The sequence below is a fragment of the Jaculus jaculus genome, chromosome 1 (assembly GCF_020740685.1).
Source record: "Jaculus jaculus isolate mJacJac1 chromosome 1, mJacJac1.mat.Y.cur, whole genome shotgun sequence".
In the NCBI taxonomy this organism is placed as follows: domain Eukaryota; kingdom Metazoa; phylum Chordata; class Mammalia; order Rodentia; family Dipodidae; genus Jaculus; species Jaculus jaculus.
Window position 1 is genome coordinate 18,048,251 of NC_059102.1, and position 20,035 is coordinate 18,068,285.

General features: G+C 43.7%; 1 protein-coding gene across 3 annotated transcripts in view; it reads left to right on the plus strand.

The window, feature by feature from the left end:
* The window catches only part of Gfra1 (GDNF family receptor alpha 1), a 234,377-nt gene that overhangs the window by 151,197 nt on the left and 63,145 nt on the right, over positions 1-20,035 (plus strand). For all 3 annotated transcript variants that reach the window (XM_004659309.2, XM_004659312.2, XM_045146732.1), the window contains one exon: positions 17,964-18,300. In XM_004659309.2, coding sequence (XP_004659366.1) covers positions 17,964-18,300 — 337 coding nt within the window. The remainder of the gene's footprint in view (positions 1-17,963; positions 18,301-20,035) is intronic.

Here is a 20,035-nt window from a genome sequence, read left to right on the forward strand (position 1 = left end):
CTGGAGTACATTTGCAGTGTCTGGAGGCCCTGGCATACCCATTCTCTCTCTCTCTCTCTCTCAAATAAATAAATAAAACATTTTTTTAAAAAAAAATAAAACAATCAGGCTGGAGAGATGGCTTAGTGGTTGAGCGTTTGCCTGTGAAGCCTAAGGACCCCGGTTTGAGGCTTGGTTCCCCAGGACCCACGTTAGCCAGATGCACAAGGGGGCGCACGTGTCTGGAGTTGTTTGCAGAGGCTGGAAGCCCTGGCGTGCCCATTCTCTCTCTCTCCCTCTATCTGTCTTTCTCTCTGTGTCCCTTTCTCTCTGTGTCTGTCACTCTCAAATAAATAAATAAATAAATTATCAAAAAAATTTAAAAAAATTAAAACAATAGCTTGAATAACCCAAGGATCTTACCACCATGATACTGACTCCATAGCCTCCTACATTTTTAAGTGCGTAACTATGTCAGAAAGAGGCACTTTAAATCACATTGATAAAGAAGGCAGCCAGAAACCCACAGTTAAATAGCACACTCCTGTGTGGTTCATTTTGGAATGTGTTCTCTCCCCACCCCTTCAGGGTATGTCTCTAGGCCATAATCCAGCACGAGCCATCTACTGAGGATCGTGTGAGGTGTAACTGATTGTCACTCAACCAAGTAAAATCTCTAGGTGAGCATTAGTCACTGTTTGAGACATGTAAGCTTCCAATGGAAGCAGTCAATTACAGACTAGAGTTTTTATGGCTGCATTATTATCATCATACTACCAGGTTTTCAGCAGTAGCATTCTGTTTGATCGATCGGTGCCAGGACATTGATGGATAGCTTTGTTCTTCAAATGTCAAATATGTGGGACGTCTGTACTTTATGTGTTTACTGACACACTCATCTCACATAGACCCCTTACCCCCTCCATGCTGTTCTGCTCTTACGGCGAGGACTGTGTTTCCTCCCCTTAGAAGACTGTGAAAGGCTTGTAATCACATTTATAGTTTTCTTTCTCTTCTCTCGCAAATGCAGAAGTGCTCCTAAATTATTGCCACTTTAAAAGAAGTCATCACCACACAAAGAGAACTTCTCTTTGGTGTCAAGAAATAGATTGAGGCATATTTTCCCCTTTTCTTTCCATTCTAACATGCAGACACCACACTGGAGATGGATGGCCAATTTCAGGGTATGTGTTAGATTTCTGGAACTTTGATTCTGTGTTATCTTGCTACTTGACTTGCTGCTCCTAAAGCTATGTTTAATTTTCTGACCTTTACCAATAAGTTCCTAAGTGCATTCTCTGAGCTGCAGAAACCTCACCTGTACTTCAACCCTCAGATACCATGCTCCATATTATCCTAGTTATAACACGGGGCAGAACTTTCTATGTGAAATCCATCAGGGGCTGATAGAAGACTCTGAGGATGGATTTTTCTTCCACCTGCACCTCGTAGCTCTTAAACTTGACACTGAAAGTTATTTGTCCCACAAAGTAAATCAATTAGAAACTTGGAGAAAGGCTTGCTCTCCACCAAGAAGCCAACAGGACTCCCATTTTCTTTTCTTTCTTTTTCTTTTTTAAATTTATTTAGGAACTTCTTGGAAGGCACACTGTGGTCTCTGGAGAATGACCACTTCCTTCCTGAAGCACACAGGGCCCACCTGCACCTCTGTGCTCCTACCTTAGGAACAACGTGCAGCGGTACTTCCACCTCAGGAACTTACTCAGTCCTTCTGGGTTGGTTCCTTGGCTATTGCTATGGGGCTGGAGGAGGGAGACCTTTGGATCTTTCCTGATAATGGAGGCAGCTCTAGAAAGATCAGGGCAAGTTCTCAGGAGGAGATATTTATTATTCCTTTAAAAAAATATTATTTGTTTATTTGAGGGAGATAGAAAGAGAGAGAGAGAGAGAGAGAGAGAGAGGAAGAGAATGGGCCTACCAGGGTCTCCAGCTGCTGCAAATGAACTCCAGATGCATGTGCCACCTTGTGCGTCTGGCTTGTGGGTCCTTGGGAATTGGACTGTGGTCCTTTGGCTTTGCAGGCAAGCACCCTAACCACTAAGTAATTTCTCCAGCCCTATTATTCATTTTTTTTAAGGCCAAATGATAAAAGTCTAATTACGACCTGTGTTTGGCAATATTGTTAACAGGAATGCAAAGTCACAGAAGCGTGGTTTACTATGCTTCTTCTGTGCTGTAAAACAGGAATCCTTTCAGCACCAAGCTCGTATATTAGTGCTGGGGCAAGGGCGCAGCCCATCTTCTAAGGGCAGATAACCACCGCAGCTTACCTCCTGTTCATCACGGCCCCGTGGAAGGGCAGCGTGGTTTGCTGTTCTGACGTGGGTGCTCTGGGCTTCTCTTCTGTTGCAGCGTCCTGGCCAAAGGGTGACCCTGTACCTCTGGCAAGTCCGGGGGTGCTGGGCGCAGCTGCCCTGAACCAGGGCACTTGTGCTGGATGCCACTCTGATGGCTCCAGGCCCAAAGCTGATGGAATCATTTTGACCCCAACGCTGTCAATTCAGCTTCAGCTTTGCCCAGAGTCAAATGTAGCCATTCAAGTGGATGTTTCTCAAAAGCTAGCTGGTGCGCAGGCCCAACTCTACTAGAAAAGGCACACTTGAAGATTGAAGGGATTTTCAGCAGGACACATGCATTCTGCCTATAGTTGCTTAAAAAAAAAAACATTTTATTGAGAATTTTCATACATATATATAATGTATTTCTGTAAGGTTTAAATTTAATTAATTATTCATTTATGTGGGTTCTGGGGAGTTGAACCTTGGTTCTTAGGCTTTGCAGACAAGAGCCTTAACTGCTAAGCCATCTCTCCAGCCCCATAGTTGCTTTTGACTCAGGAAACTACTAGATGGAAATGTTACTATCTTTTTGGTGCTGGCATAGTTCTCACTTAGCTGTGGACTCTTTTGTTTGTTTATTTAAAATTTATTTCTATTATATTATGTGTTCATGCATGTGACTTGCATGCACAAGAGTGTGCATATTGTTTTTTTGAGGTAGGGTCTCACTCTAGCTCCGGCTCAGGCTGACCTGGAATTCACTATGGAGTCTCAGGGTGGCCTCGAACTCACAGCGATTCTCCTACCTCTGCCTCCCGAGTGCTAGGATTAAAGGCGTGCGCCACCACGCCCGGTGGGTGTGCATATTCATATGTATATGGATGCACGTGTGTGTGCAGGTGTTCCTGCAGGGGCTCATGCATGTGTGTGCCTGTGCATGTGAAGGCCAGAGGCTGATGTCAGGGTATTCCTTTGACCTCATACTTGGAGACATGGCCTCTCCCTCAACCTAGAACCCAATGATTTGGCTGGACTAGCTAGCCAGTGAACCTCAGGGATTTTCTGTCTCTGCCTCCTCAGTGCTGAGATTACAGGGGCATGCCACCATGCCTGATATTGTATATGGGTACTAGGGATGCAAACCTAGGTTCCCCATCATGCTTACACAACAAGCATGTTACCCACCAAACCATCTTCGCAGCTCCATAGCTGTGAGGTCTTAATTTATGTAACATCCATGTAACCAGGGATGTAACAACTGACATGCTGGTATGAGAAGCAAAGAAAACTACACTCTAGAAGCAGGCTGTTTTACTCACCTGCCTCCACAGACTGTGTGTATCCTGGAGAAGAGCCAGGTGAGACCGCACCTCCCTCTCTCCAAGAGGTGGCTTGGTGCCCAGCACCATGAGGCTGGAGCTGTGTTTACTCTGCAAATCCCATGGGAGACAAAGCTGTAGCTTAAGTTACAGAGATGTAGTGGAGGTATTGATTAAGGAATTTTAAAATAAAAAATAACTTTAGGATTTCAGTGTAATCCTTGAGCTAACTGGTATAGTCCACCCAATGGGCAATCCACCATGACTTACAGCAGAGCTCAGAGGGTGAACGTATGAATGTGTTTGGAACAAGTTTAAAGCTGAAAACAAAATGAGCAATGGGACTTGCCAGTGGCTCATTAAAATGAAACGCAGACTCACTGAGGCATGCAGAGGGAGTGTCCGCACACACTTGACACCAGCCCTTCTGTCTGCAGCTCCTGTAGCTCCTGGGAGTCACGGTGTGGTTGGTGAGAATATAGGTGGTGGAGAGTTGGCCCGCTAGCTCACTTGGTTTGCCTTAGACTGGCTTGCAAGGATTTGTGCTATGGTCACTTGGTTTGTCCTTAATGCAACGCGAATAAAGAAGACCACCTTTTCAACAAGATATTCATCAAATGAGGACAGTCCATTACAAGGCCCCTCTTAATGACCACTTTCCTAAAAATGTGTCCAGAACCGTGAAGCTAGAATGATGTTAATAGAAAGTATAAGAGGACAGGTTTAAACAGTGGAAGATCTGACCATCAGAAGTATTGGGGAGCTATATAAAAATACAGATAGATTCTCAGCTGGTAATCAGGTTTGATCACTACTGGAAGGAATGACTGGAACACTTAAACCCTGTTTACACAAAAAAGAAACAATAGTGATAGCTTCACCAGTCAGGTGCTTGCCTTATAAGCAGGAGGACAGAATGTCATTAAAATACACACACACACACACACACACACACACACACGCAGATGCACATGCACAGTGGTATGTACTTGGCACAGTGCCAGGGAGGCAGAAACAGGTAGAACCTGAGGCTCACTGGCCACCTGCTCTAGCCTTTGTGGCAAGCTTCAGGCCAGGGAGACACTTTCCTTCAAGACAGGTGGACAAGTGCTGGAGAGATGGCTAAGTGGTAAAGACTTGCCTGTGAAGCCTGAGAACCCATGTTTGAATCACCGGATGCATAAAGGTGAGGCAAGCACAATATCACATATGCCCACTAGGTGGCGCAAGCGTCTGGAGTCCAATTGCAGTTGCTTGAGGCCCTGGTGTGCCAATTCTCTCTCTCTCTCTCTAAAAAAAAACAAAGAAAGAAAAACCTTAAAAAAAAGAAAGGTGGACAGCTCCCGAGGAACAGTACTGAGGTTTTCCTCTGGCTTCCACATGCATCCAAACTCACATGAACATGCATACACACAAAAGAGTAGGAATGGTAATATCCAGTACAATAGGAGCCCTTAGCAAAACAAAGCCCCATTAACCTGACCAGACAGGAAATGCCTTGAAAGCGATGAAAATTCTTAAAGCACATAATTCAGAATCCACATATCTGACTCTTTACTGCTTTCCCCATCTTCTGGAATGACTTCTTGCCCAAGTCGTGACTCTCTCTCTTTCTCCAACTTGCCCACAGCTTCCAGCCCCTGTCTTTTATGAACACAGGACTTATGAGCGCAAAGAGTGGCCATCACTACTCATGTGGCTTTTGTTTATCTTCCCACAAGAAACAATCGTGCTGTAGCAAATGAGTGATGGTTCCAGGACTGTGGCGAGGGAAAAAGCCAGGCAGGTGGGGCGGCTTAATGGGGTATTAATCGGGAAGCAGGTGAAACAGACAGGTAACACAGCAGGTATGTAAATAGGCTCGTGGGAGGAAAGCATTGAATTTTATGGTCTTTAACTAAAAATAAAGACCTGATATTTAGCTTATCTCTGCTGAAATCCTCGCAGTGAGGGCCCTGACAACCACCAACACTATCAGTGATTCATTATTATCTCAGCATCATCCCGGCCACTCAATAGGATCTTCTGCCTCCTCCTTCATCATTGTTTCTGCAGATTCCTTGGCTTTAGAATACAGACTTTGTCTTCTCTGTGTGTATATTAGAGGCCAAAATAATTTTTGAAAGTTGTGAGTACAAGCCGCCTTTGGGCTTCCGCCCATCTTCTGGTTGTATTCAGCTCCCGCAGTTGGAGGAACACAGCAGTGGGAAACAAGGATCCCACAGGAACGTGACACCCACATGGATGTTCTCCTTTCAGGGAGCCACCTCGAGAAGTGAAACGCTTATCCCAGGACGTCCTTCTAGGACACCTATCCAAGAGACCCTTTTCAGGTGACTTGAGAAGTGTTTCGCACTTAGGTGTAATGGAAAATCTTTAGCATGGATGAATCTGTGATTGTCTATTCCTAAGCACTGGCCAATGCCAATGGCCTACTTTATTCAACCCTCAGCGCCAGATGACGCTTGGCTTTTAAAGCCCACCTCTGATGCAGCAGAGTCTTAACATTTCCCAGGGCATTTCACAGAACCTGTGTCAGGCTCCCAAGAAGAGTGCCATGAAGTGCGTAGGGTGCTGGCAGTCTCCTCAAGAGGACTGCCCAACTGCCACCACAGCCTACACATAGATATTGCCAAATTCAAGTGTATTGCTTTAAAAATGCAGGCCCATGCCACTCCACACTGCTGTTCTGAGTCCTCTCTGTGGTGATATGCTGGTGGAAGTGAGGGGAGGACTGGGATGCTTTGTTGTTTGGCTGGCCCACATTTTCTTTCTCCCTTGGGGAGAAACAGCACTTGTTTTAAAGATTTTTAGCTTCTTACCATGGAAATCGTTCAATATCAGTAGAGCTTGCATAGGCTAAATATCAGTAGAGCTACACTTTGTACCTCATAAAATGAATTAGGTTTATGTTATCTTGCAGATCCTTCCGGTAGTTGAGGTTCTCATTAATTTTACTGCTAATGAGATATTAGCAATTAAATACCTTTAATTAATGAAAATTAGACAATAGCAAGGGCTGTGTTCTGTTTCTTCATAAAAAATAAGGAAAATATTTGGACATCTTATTGTGTCTTGTGCCTGCAGATGAACTAAAAATCTGGGCTGCTTTTCTGGTCCAGAGAAAGTCATTAAAAGATTTTGCTCTTAGGAAATGAAAGGAGTAGGCATATTTGGATGTTATAAAGATTATCTGAGATTGGGGAAAAATATCCCATAACCGAGAGCCAGTCCTACATGTAATAGCAAATTTCATGGTTGAAGATACAACAGGATTGAACACAATTAATGGTTCTGTAGCCGTCGTTGAGTTCTGGGGTAAGCCTCGAGCACGTAATTAGATTATTAAAAATGGCCTGTCTTAGGCCCACTATTACTAAATTGAAATCCAATTATGCTTTTATGATTTTGCTGAAAAATATTTTGCTGTTTTGCTTGGGCCCTCCTAAGAAGATCATTTCCTCTTTGCATCAGCATTTGCACATGTCACAATACATTTCCCAAACAAATCTGACCTCAATTATCCTGGAATCAATCTTACATTAGATAAAATATATTTTAATGAGTGTTTTTTATGCCTGATATCATAATTGTGCCTTTCTATACTTGAGGAATTAAATATGGCAATAGAAGTCTTTGTGAAAAAAAAACCTTTAATGAAAGGCATGCATATTTTAGATAAGACTAACTTGTGCCATCTTAATACTGGAAAGACACTATGCCCAAATATGTGCTGGAGTGTTCTGTGAGACAAACTTAGTGGAGTTTGTGGTAATTGGCATTGGAACTGTAATAAAGCAGTTGTTTGCAAAAAGATGGGCTCTGAAATTTCATGCACTCCTGCGGTGTGGATTTAAATGCTAAGTTAAATATTTATGAAGCTGAGATTTTTATAATTGATCATTCTATGATTTATACACTGTAATTATAATTAGGTTGAAAGAGATTTTCAAAAGCTAGTTTTCTGGTAGCCAAGGCCATTAAATAATGCTAGGCTGCCAAAACAAAAATTAGGTGGGCACCCAGCCACCAAGTGCCAAGCTCATGTGCCCATATCCGGACAGAATGCGGTGCCACACCTTGCCAGACTCACCTGTATTGTCTCTGCTCACTCTTCATGCCTTTGTTTCAAACCCAGCTCGATGTAAACAAATAGAAAGCTTCAGGGATCTGATGTATAACAAAAGGGAAAGGTGGGGGAGGTTGGAAAGGTTAATTAAAAATGTAATGATCCCATTTGCTGAGACAGCACTATTAATCATTGCACAGGGGCTATCATGTGACTTGCACACCACTTATAGGAGACATCTAATTTTATAAGGTGAGGAGTTTTATAAGGAGGGGAAGGAAAGAGGCAGAAAAGCAACAGTATATGCATGAAGGTGATGGAAATCTAAAAGATTGAGGCTGCATCTTTTTAAACTATATTTATTTATTTGAGAGACAGAGAGAGAGAGAGAGAGAGAGAGAGAGATTGAGAGAGAGAGAGAGAGAATGGACATGCCAAGGACTCTTGCCACTGTACACAAACTCCGGATGATGCATGTACCACTTTGTGGATCAGGCTTTCTGAGGGAACTGGGGAATTGAACCTAGGATGTCAAGCTTTGCAAGCAAGTGCCTTTAACTGGTGAGATATCTCTACAGACAGACACTACCTCTCGAGTTTTGGTTAACATTAGGAACTGTCTTCACTAATTAGAAGCATTATTTCCAAATTTATAAGCATTCAAAATAATTACAAAGGCTGCCAGCCCCAGAGAAAACTTAGAGTATGGCCATAGGCTTAATGTAGTTGTGTGGAGTATTAAGAAAACAAAACAACAACAACAATAAAAAACAAGACCAGGAGCTGGGGAGACGGCTTAGCAGTTAAGGGCTTGCCTGTGAAGACTAAGGACCCCAGTTCGAGGCTGGATTTCCCAGGACCCACATTAGGCAGATACACAAGGGGGTGCACATGTCTTGAGTTTGTTTGCAGTGGCTGTAAGCTCTGGTGCACCCACTCTCCTATCCCTCTCTCTCTCTCTGTCTGTTGCTCTCAAATAAATAAATAAATAAAACAGGACCAGGAGGAAATTCTTAGGTCTTAAATATGTATAAATGATAAAATGGGCTCCAAATAGCCACCCACACATTTTACATATTATTTTCAGCACCACAGCTGGAAAGGCCAAGCTCTTGGAGGATCAGTTACAGCGGTTATAACCTGCATGGTCAGATTTGCCATCTGATCACCAGGATATCAGATCAGGCAACATGAGCTTCCAGAAAAGATTGCCTACCCCTAGGAAGATCTTGGCCCCTTTTGCCCATTTTTCATTTGCTCAGCTAACACTTCAGAGGAAGCCCATCGGAAGGACAGTACTTATGTTAACGTGGTAATTAATCAACTCAGAAAGAAAGATGGAACAAGTTGTTTCAGTCCTGCAACGCTAAAAAGAAAGGCAGACCCGGAACCCAGAAATCAGCAAGCCTCTGCAAACAATGCCTTTTCGCTATACCTTGTGAACTTTCTGCTTAATACCTCACATTGCGCACAGGCAGATCTTAGTATGCTGCCTGCTGGATTCCGCCTCATAGCTACAGAAATGGATTGCTACTTGCTTACATCTCTGTTTCATCCTGAATTATACCCATGGGCTGGCTAGCAGTGGCATTTGACAATAATGGTGACATTTTTCTAAGTGTAAATGATGAAGGGCTTCTGGCCATGTGAGGATTGTTATGTGGGGAGAAGACAGTTCCTTGCTGTGGAGATTCCTTTTGAATATGAAAGCTCCTTCCAGACTGTCATTCATCTGTGACATCACTGACTCCCTAGATCAGCAGACAGTTGAGAGGCTATAGAACCAACATTTGCCTAGGATTTCAATATGTCCCTGCTCATCATTTTATTCTATATATTTGAAGTCATAGTTAGACAGGTAAATCGTATCCTAACATCAAACCAAAGAATCTGGAGGTTGGGAGAGCTATCATTCTCATCTCACAAATGGAGAAAGTGAGGTCCTCAGGGACACAGCAGACAGGCATAGATATTGGACCACATTTGTAACCTAAATCTAGTCAGGTAGAATGGCACACACCTATCACCCCAGCATCTGGAGGCCGAGTCAGGAGGATCACTGAGGTTTAGAGCATCCTGGGCTACTTAAAACCGGTAGTGATGGTAATATGAATCCTTATCCTCCAGATCCATCCCTCTTTGGCTGCACCTGACCCTTTTGTTTAGATTTTGCTCCTCTGGTTTTAATGAATGTCATTCCTGTCGCACCCAAGAAGTCAAGGAGGAAATCCCAATCAAACTCAATCCCAGCTGGAGAGGCATCCAGGGCCCACAGAGAAAGCAATCCGTAACCTGCAAAATACCGACACACGGCTGTGTGGAAGTTGGAAATGAAAAGCTGGTTAAATGGCATTCTCCATAATACAGCGTGGGCCCACGCTGGAGAGGGAACACATTAACTGAACACAACCCACTCACATATGCCCTTCCCCCGCCTCAAAAAAAAAAAAAAGAAAGATTTCTAGTAAACAGCCTTCATTCTGAGAACATTCTCATTCAGCCAGCATCCCAGACACTCCACCAAGTTAAAGAATGAATAACAGCAGATGGAGGGAGAGATTAGAGGTGGAGGGGGGGGGAGGGAGAGCAACATCGTAATGCTGAGCTCCAAAATGAGCTGTGATGAGGATGGCGCTGAAAGTTATGGTAAAGCTGGTGCGAAGCCTCTTCCCACACACGCGCCCAGGCTCAGCGCCCAGGCCGTGACCCACGGGAGCTGGGTGTGACCTCGCTGGTGTGAATCCAGTCTGTCTCCCCTCTCCTTCCTCATGGGGGACCCATTTCACAAATACAGGGGGATCAGTCTCCTCTGTCACTCACACATCCTGAGGTTTCAGGAGTGTTTATGTTGGACTTCAATGCAGCGGGACATGTAACAGCAGGGCTCAATGGAGAGTTGAAGGGGCGATTTGTGAAATACTAATTTGGGAGATACAGGCGGGAGGAAAGGGGTGAGGGTCATTTTCCATATATGGTATGCAGCTGCCTATGCGAGATCTGCTTTAAAGTGTAACAATAAGGAGCACATGAATGAATTTACCTTTCCCCCAGAACTTTATTATGAACACTTGCAAAAATACGGAAAATTGGAAAAATTTTTAAACATTTTATTTTTATTTATTTGAGAGAGGGAAAGAGGGACAGAGAGGGAGGGAGGGAGGGAAGGAGGGAGGGAGGGAGGGAAGGAGGGAGGGAGGGAAGGAGAGAGAGAGAGAGAGAGAGAGAGAAAGAATGGGTGCTCCAGGGCTTCCAGCTACTGCAAATGAACTCCAGATGCATGTACCACCTTGTGCAGCTGGCTTATGTGAGTCCTGGGGAATTGAACCAAGGTCATTTGGCTTTGCAGGAAAGTGTCTTAACTGCTAAGCCATCTCTCCAGCCCTGGAAAATTGGAAATATTTTAATAGTTAGCATAAAGAGGTTACCATAACACTTGAAGGTGGTTTTATGAGCATCCGTCTATCTATCCCTCTAAGTGTTTAGATCTTCTCATTGATATTTTCTTGCATGTACATAAGTACATTTTGATCATAATCCCTTCCCATTACCTTTTGCTCTGAACCCTTTCCCACATCCAGCATCCCTTCTTCTTTTCAACTGGTCCCTCTTCTGTTTCTTTTTTTACATCCTCGGTCATCTATCATGATGACATATTGATGGACCCAATATTGTGCAGATAAGGACAGCTTCATTCGTGAATGAATGAAGGAATTACAAGGCACTCCTCCCCATCCTTTATTCTTACATTCTTTTTTATGAGTGAGAAAGGGAGAGAGAGGGAGAGAGAGAGAATAAATATTGCCACACCAGGGCTTCTAGCCACTGCAGTGAAACTTGACATGCATGCCTCACCTTGTGTGCACGTGCAACCTAGTGGGCTTGCATCACCTTGTGCATCTGCCTGGCTTACATGGCATTTGGAGAGTTGAACATGGGTCCTTACGCTTCGCAGGCAAGTGCCTTAACCACTAAGCCATCTCTCCAATCCATTCTCTTTCATTCTTTCTGCCACCTCTTCCTCAGTGTTCCCTGAAGCTTCGGGGGCATGATAGAGATGTCACGTATAGTGCTGAACATTCAACAGTCGCTTGCTCTCAGCTCTTTGATGAGCATTGTCTCTCCTCCACAGTAACTGCCATATGCTAAAGGAAGCTTCTCTGAACAAAATGAGAGCAGCACTAATGTATGAATCCATGTACATTCTGAAAACATGGCTATTGTGCACTCCCTTTAAGTGCTTTGGCATACATATCATCAACCAGTGTTTAACATCAGCCTGATTTTCCTTTTCACTTCATCTGTGTCTGGATGGCTGGGTGCTCAGAGGACAACCTTGGGGTGTTGGTCATTTTCTTCCATCATGTTTGAGACAGGGTCTCTTTTGTTGTTTGCAGCTAGGTATATAGGCTAGCTGGTGCATGGATTCTCCTGACTCCATCTTCCATTGCCATGGGTGTGTTGGGATTACAAACATGTGTGCCACTTTGTGTCTGTGGGGGGGGGGATCTAAACTCCAGTCAACACACTTGAGTAGCCAGCACCTGTAACCACTGAGCAGTTTCCCCAATCTCCTCTTTTTTTTGGTGAAGTAGTGTTTATATGTGTTTGGACTCAAACTCCGCCATCCATACCTGTCAGAGAGCACAGAACGTTGGCATCACCGCAGAGAGTTCTCTCTGACTCCTTCCCCGCCAACTTCTGCTCCCATTCTCAAGAAGCAACTCTTGACATGTTTTTCATTATTTGGTTCTTCCTTTTCAAGCTGCCATAGCTAGAGTATCATATAGTGCATACATTTTACCTAAAGTTAAAAAAGGTATTTATTTATTTGAGAGCAAGTGAGAAACAGAAAGAAAGAGGAAGGCAGAAAGAGCGTGAATATGGACATGCCAGGGCCTCTTGCCACTGCAGATGAACTCCAGATGCATGGACTACTTTGTGCATCTGGCTTTACATGGGTGCTGGAGAATCTATCCTAGGCTGTCAGGCTTTGCAAGCAAGTTTCTTGGGCCCCTTTTACCTAAGATTTTAACTTTTTCCACTCAGCATAATGTCATTTGATACATGTTGATAGGTGATCTGTTCTCATTTCTGAAAAGCATTCCATTGTCTGCATGTTGGGGCGTTTTCCTGTTGACAGTTCATGGACTGTTTACAGTCTGGGATTATCCTCAATACACTCATGGACACACTGTGTAGTCTTACATGAGTCTTTTTGTGGTCAGAAATCTTCGCTTAGATGAGTACCGAGAAGGACATTTGCTGGGTCATAGGTTAGGTGTATGTCTGACTTAACAAGATGCTGTTCAATTTTTCCCCTCAAGGCACATAGGCTCTTTAACAGTCCCACTGACAGCGTAGGCAACTTCTAAAAGCTCTGCATTTGTTTCACAGTTGCTGTTGTCAGGCTCATTTCAACCACTGGAATTGGTGGGTACTATATTTCACTAGCGTTTTATTTTGCACTTTCCTCATGTTTAATACTTTTCATGTGCTTATGGCTATTTTCATATCTATTTTTTGTAAAGTATTAGCTAGAACATTTGGTCTATTTTAAGTAGGGTGCTTTCTTTTTATTGCTGAGTTTTAACCATTACTATATTATAAGTTCCAGTCCTTTGTCTGAAACAAATTTTGTGACTGTATTTTTTAGTCAGTGACTTCATTATACATTTCTCATCAGTGTTTTTTTTTTTTTTCTATCAGCAGTGTTTAGTTTCCACACACTCAAACTTAACTATGTTTTTCTTTTTATGGTTATTGCATTCTGCAGTGTCATCTAAGCAATGTTTGTGACCCTCAAATCATTTTAGGATTCTTCTAAAAAGGTTATTTTAGCTACTATGCTTAAGTCTGTGACCCACCTTGTATTGATTTTTATGGATATTGTGATGTCAGCATTGTGATGTTTTTGTTTCTCCATTGATAGCAAGTAATTCTAGTTTAGTACACTGACAAAACTGTTTTCCTCATTGGACTTTTTTAATGTTAGACTGTTTGCCTCATTGTATATCTTCAGTGTCATATTCAAAAACCAAATGAGTATTTGTACTTGATGCGGGTGTTTTTCTGAGTCCTGACACTTCTGTCCCATGAGTCACCTTGTCTGTGGCTCTGCTATGCTGTGCTGTCTTGAGAACTACAGCTTTACAGGAGGTCTTGGCGGCAGCACAAATTCTTCAGCTTTGTTCCTGTCATATCGCTCTGGTTTCTCTGTGTGCTTGGAATGTCCATATACACCTTAACATATGTGTGGTAGGGAGCTGGAGGGATGGCTTGGTGGTTAAGGCACTTTCCTGCAAAGCCAAAGGACCCTGGTTCGATTCTCCAGGACCCACTTAAGCCAGTTGCACAAGAGGGCGCATGCATTTGGAGTTCGTTGGCAGTGGCTGGAGGCCTTGGAGCACCCATACTCTCTCTCTCTCTCTTTCTCTCTCTTAAATAAATAAAATATATAAAATATGTTTTTTAGTCTTGAAACATTAGAATTATGATTGACATATAAATAATATTGAGTCTCTTGATCCATGAACATGGTATGTATTTTTTAGGTCTCTACTTTTTTCAGCAACACTTTTTAGTTTTCAGTGTAGAAGTGTTGCATGTGTCTTGTTAAATTCACTCCTCTATGTTTTAAAAAATTATTGAGAATGAAATTATATTTTAAATTGTCCTAATTTCTTTTGCAGCTAACATATAAAATTGATGAATATGCTAATTAGTTTGGTATAAGCATTCCCCGATGTCAAATAGGTCAGAACAACACATTGTACCCTATAAGTACATATAATAATTATTTTTTCATTTAAAAATAATCTTGTAAACTAAAAAAAAAGATAAAACTGAATTTTTTTGTTAACTATATGTGTTGAGCTAAATTCATTTACTCTTGTGCATTTTTAAAGATGCCTTGGTCATCTGCAAACAGATCTGTCTTCTTGGGCAATCTCTATATCTTTTTGTTGCTTCATTGCAACAGTCTGTGATCTCCAACACATTGTTGACTGTGTATGGTAAATGGGCATCCTCTGCTCCTGAACTGAAGGGGAGATAATTAGAATTTCACCATGAGATGCGATTTCACTGTGGGTTTGTCAATGCTACCCTTTACCAAAGTGAGGAAATTCTGTTCTATTTTTGATTAATGAGCATTGAAATTTGCTGAATGCTTTGTCTTTGTCTGCTGAAATAATAATGATTTTTTTATTTTGAATTCTGCTAATGTGGTGAGTGACATGAATTTTTAAACATTAATCACTCTTGGAACCTTAGAACAAACCTCAGTTGCTCGTGATATAGTATTCTTTTAACATACTGCTAAATACAGTTTGCTAAGATTTGAGGAAGATTTTTGCATCCATGTTTGTACAGAGTATGAGTCTAGGGATGGAGAGATGGCTTCACAGTTAAAGTGCTTGTCTATGAGGCCTAGGGACCCAAGTTTGATTCCCCAGTACCCCTGGAAGCTAGATGCACAAGGTGGCAAATGTGTCTGGAGTTCATTTGCAGTGGCTAGAGGCCCTGGCATGCCTGTTTTCTCCCTCTCTCTCTCTCTCTCTCTCTCTCTGTCTGTTTCTCTCAATCTCTCAAATTAAAAAAAAAGGCAACAGTATCACAGTCACACAAAGGTATATACTAGACCAATTTTTTAAGCTTGTATGAGATTATATGGTTTACTTCCAGAGAAAAAGAAATTTCCTGCATCGTATGTGTTTTTTATTATGCTAATTTAGAGTATGCGCATAAAAACCTCTTACTCTTTGTTTTAACACAACTATAAAAACAACCCAGACAAATTAAGCACAAGCTAATGACATCATTTTAATGTAAGGGATAACATTCCTGTGCGGCAACAAAGCTCACCATCTGAATGCAGTGCGGGGTGTCAGCAAGGCTTATGTGAGCTGGCCAGGCCCAGGTTGCTGGGTGCCATGGCATGATGTTATTCTGCCGTTTTGCATCGCTCCAGCTTGCATGAGCTGTTTGGTGGTAAATCACTGACCACACCCCCTTACTATTCACCTGCCTCTGTGGCCCTGTTCTCCTTCTTTTTATTTATATATATTTTTTCATAGCACAGGGGAAAATTTCTTTTCTTGAAATATTTGAGTTACTTTTTGCACCCTTTATGTTTTCATTTTGTAATGAAAATGTTTTTGAAGCTGGAATGAGAATATTTCACATTCAATTTGCTCTCGTAGCAGAGAGCAAAGTTTCAAAGGCAGTGTTGGGAATTATAGTCAGTATGTAGTCCAATGGACTCTAGAACTTATTTGGCTTTGTAATTGCAACTGTATCCCCTTTGAATAGCAACTCTTCCTGACTCCTTTCCTTGGCCTGGCAGTCTGATGTTTATGAGCGCTTGAGTAGTTTGGTTATTTATTTAGCCTAATATCCTCAAGGCTTGTTATGGGCTATGGGGTGTCCTTTTTTTTTTTTTTTTACTTTGAAGACAGAATACTATTCCATATGCTCTATATCAGTCACTTTCTCATTGCTGTGAATAAATACTTGACCAGAAGCAACTTAAGGAAGAGTTTATTTTCAGCTTAGTTTCAAGGGGAAGTTTTATGTCAGGGAAGGCCATACGGGGATGGGTGCCAGCTTCTCACATTGTCGCCTATGCAGGCAGAAAATACCTCAAAGCCCATCACCCAGTAGCCCACTTTCTTCACCTTCAAAGGTTCCACAAGCTTCCCAAACAGCACAGTGAGCAGGGAATCAAGTATTCAAACACATGAGCCCATGTATGCAGGGGGCATTTGACATTTAACCCATCACATGCCTTTCAGATGTTCAGCAAATACACTGAACCTGAATCCTGTCCTGTCTGTCAGGTCTCTAGCACCTTGTAATGTCACAGGCATCCCTTTCTTTTTTAATTTTTTAAAATTTTGTTTATTTGAGAGACAGAGAGAGAGAGCAAGAGAGTAAGAGAAAGTGGGGAGAGAGAGAGAGAGAGAGAGAGAGAGAGAGAGAGAGAGAGAGAGAGAAAGTACATACTAGGTCCTCTATCCATAGCAAACGAACTCCAGACACATGTGCCACCTTGTGCATCTGGCTTACCATGGGGAACTGAGCCTGAGTCCTTGGGTTTTGCAGGCAAACACCTTAGCCATGAAGCCATCTCTCCAGCCATAAGTATCCCTTTCAAATTTGGGGTAAAGGGGAGGCATTGACTCCACAGAAGAGCCTAGGCTGGAGTGGGAGCTTGCTTACTGGGGTGTCGGCTCCATCCCTCCCTTCTCTGGAGGGTTGCTGGCACACGTACCTGCCATCTATCATGGGTCGCCTTACCAGTTGTTTCCAGCACTTCCCTCCCCCAACAGAAACACCTTCAGAGATGGGTCCTGAGCTTAATCCCTCCTGTCCATTCACTGGTAGCTTTGTCCATCGTACATAGCCCAGGCCAAGATGCCCAGCCACCCGGTGGAAGCTGCTTCCCTGACACTCCCATTCACACCATAGAAGAGCGTACCCATAGTGGGTGGCACTGGTTTCCCGGGCAGCACGGGGACAGAGAGATGGGGTAGAAGGCAGCCTAGGGCTTGTGACATTCCTGTGGTGTGGAAGTTCAGTGAAAGGCCATCCTAACTCCTAGCTCACTTTTCCTACTCAGACACTGGAATGCTCAGAAAGCCAGCATTTTGGATGTAGTGACTTAAGTGGTAATTGAGGCTTGAGGATTTTTATGTGATGTATTCTGGTTTTCTCCCAATGGCCTGGGAGCTGAAACTTCAACACAGCTCTGTTGTGGCTGCTTCTTCCTGTTTAGAGAGCCTGGTATAATATTTTGTCTTCTGGGCTCAAATAACCATGTAATTACTCTGTAATCATATAGTAATTAGCATGTGCTATGTGCATTTATTACATAATTATATTCCCGGAGGATTGCATGACAATTATACTTGCATTCAGCATATCATTTTATATACTGTATCATGAATGGGTATATAATTTGTTGCTGTTTTCTCTGATCCTAATTTCAGTTTACAGAGCAAGGGTTGGGAACCTTCTCTCGATGCCTTGTTTGTTAGCACTGGGCAGGTGCCTGTGTTCCCATAGCCTCACTCCATAGTTCCTACCTCCATGTCTAAGGAAATACCAGGGGTGTAGGCTACTGAGAACTCAGCGTCTGCACCGCAATGCTTTCTGCTTGGGCATGATCAGGTTATTCAAGACCCCTCGCGTTCTAGAACTGAGGCCATGGCCAGGGTCATGGAAACTTCTCAGTGCCCATGAGTAGGTAGAGGCAGACAGGCCCTGTGGTCACGTCTCTCTTTCTCTGCTTTGCAGTTGAGCACATTTCCAAAGGGAACAACTGCCTGGATGCGGCCAAGGCCTGCAACCTGGACGATACCTGCAAGAAGTACAGGTCGGCCTACATCACCCCGTGCACCACCAGCATGTCTAACGACGTCTGCAACCGTCGCAAATGCCACAAGGCCCTTCGGCAGTTCTTCGACAAGGTCCCAGCCAAGCACAGCTACGGAATGCTCTTCTGTTCCTGCCGGGACATCGCCTGCACTGAGCGGCGGCGACAGACCATCGTGCCTGTGTGCTCCTACGAAGAGCGAGAGAAACCCAACTGCTTGAACTTGCAGGAGTCCTGCAAGACGAATTACATCTGCAGGTAAGCGCGCTGGCGGCACCTGGGTGACTTGCAAGGGGCACGGGGAGCCGTGGCCTGCTGCCCGAGCTGCCAGGCTCTGGGGTTTCTGTGCTGCTCTCAGACTAGAGAGCCATGCCAGAGCCGTTCCTGTGAATGAATTGGTGAGGATCTAACCTCTGCATCTCCAACATGATTTTTCACGGCTGTTTAGGCTCTCACTCCAGAGACGGTCCTATCGTTAGCTGGGGAATGCTTTGAGTCAGGCGCTGGAATGGGGAAAATCCTACTATATCCACTAGGGCGGTACTTGACTGAGGTGAATTTGTAGGCATGTGTCTATTCCTCAAGTCCTGGGGAGCTGCCAAGCCAGGAGAGGAGCTGGCAGGAGATAAGGAGGCTCTTGACCTTCAGAAAATTGGGAAGAGACAGACAATGGGTGCGAAATATATACAGTCCCGAGGAGGACAGCGTTAAGAATGCTAGGAATCTGTTCTGGACCCTTCTATAGCTCTTCTTGAAGACCTCCGCCTCCATCAGAAACCCTGCTGAGCTTGAGTGTGGTTGAAAACACTTGCGTCCTTTCTTGACCATTTATTGATTTCTGTTAATGGTTGAAATAGTCCACAAACACATTCTCTGTGTGAAAACACACACACACACACGCACAGAAACAGAGATGTAGACTTAGGTTGAGTGCAAAGAGAAAACCTCTTTTACTGTGTTCCCACTCAGCACCAGCCCTCCAGTGACCACCGTTAACAGCCTGGTAAGCATCATTCCGGAACTTTGCATTGAATTCCCTTGCTGCTGCTAGAAGCCAGGCGGGGATGAGGTCTCCGCACTGAGGCTATGCAGTCCTTGTCCAGAAGAGTGGGCTGGATCTCAGCGTGGAGACTGTGGTCCTCTGGGTCAATGCAGGCACTTTGTCCCTGGAGCAGCAGGCAGGAGACTTCCTTGCCATTTGTGACAGAATCCTGCGTGTGCTCCATGGGTGTGTGGCAGGTGGGCAAGTAGATGAGAGTGTGACTAGGTGTTCATTTTCTTAGAGACTCTTTGGTTCTTAAGACCAGGGAACAGGAACAACATGGGACTTGTCACCTGAGTTACTGCTTAGTTTGTCTTAGTCTGGTGGCATGGGAACTCATTCTTTTTTAAAAATCAATTCTAATACTGACCAAGGAGAAGGGGAAGTCCTATATAATCCTCTCGTATTGAAGATTTCCTGACAAGAATGTTCTTCTGCTTTGTTCTCTTTTTGAGTTGGAAGTAGCTGACATATTTTATAAGGAAACTTAGATGACCAGACATTGCAGGACAGTTTGTGAGCTGGGAGGAGTCAGGTTTCCCCAAAATGTAACTCCAAAGACTCTTCCCTGCTTGCTAGCCTCTAGTCCTCTGGGGCCCCCATAGGTGTGTGAGCTACAGAGTCCTGAGGTTAAGCTGGACATCAGTGGTCCAGGGTCACGTGAAGCAGGACTGGGAGAGGCTGAGGAAGCCTGGTCCTATTGGAGAAGGCTCAGGGAGTCTGAAGAAAGGATCCCCCCTTATGTGAACAGGACTTGGTTTCTATGGTCACCTTTGGCTTAAAGCCAGACAGTTGTGCGCCATAAGGTGTCACGCTGTCCACTGCTAGGTACAAGAAAAGGGACAAAGATTATAAATCCCACCCAGGGAAGGATAGCTGAATAGGACAGAAGTGAAAGAGTGGATCAGCCTCCATCCCCTGAGCAGTGGCCAGCCTGAAGGTGGGAGAGGA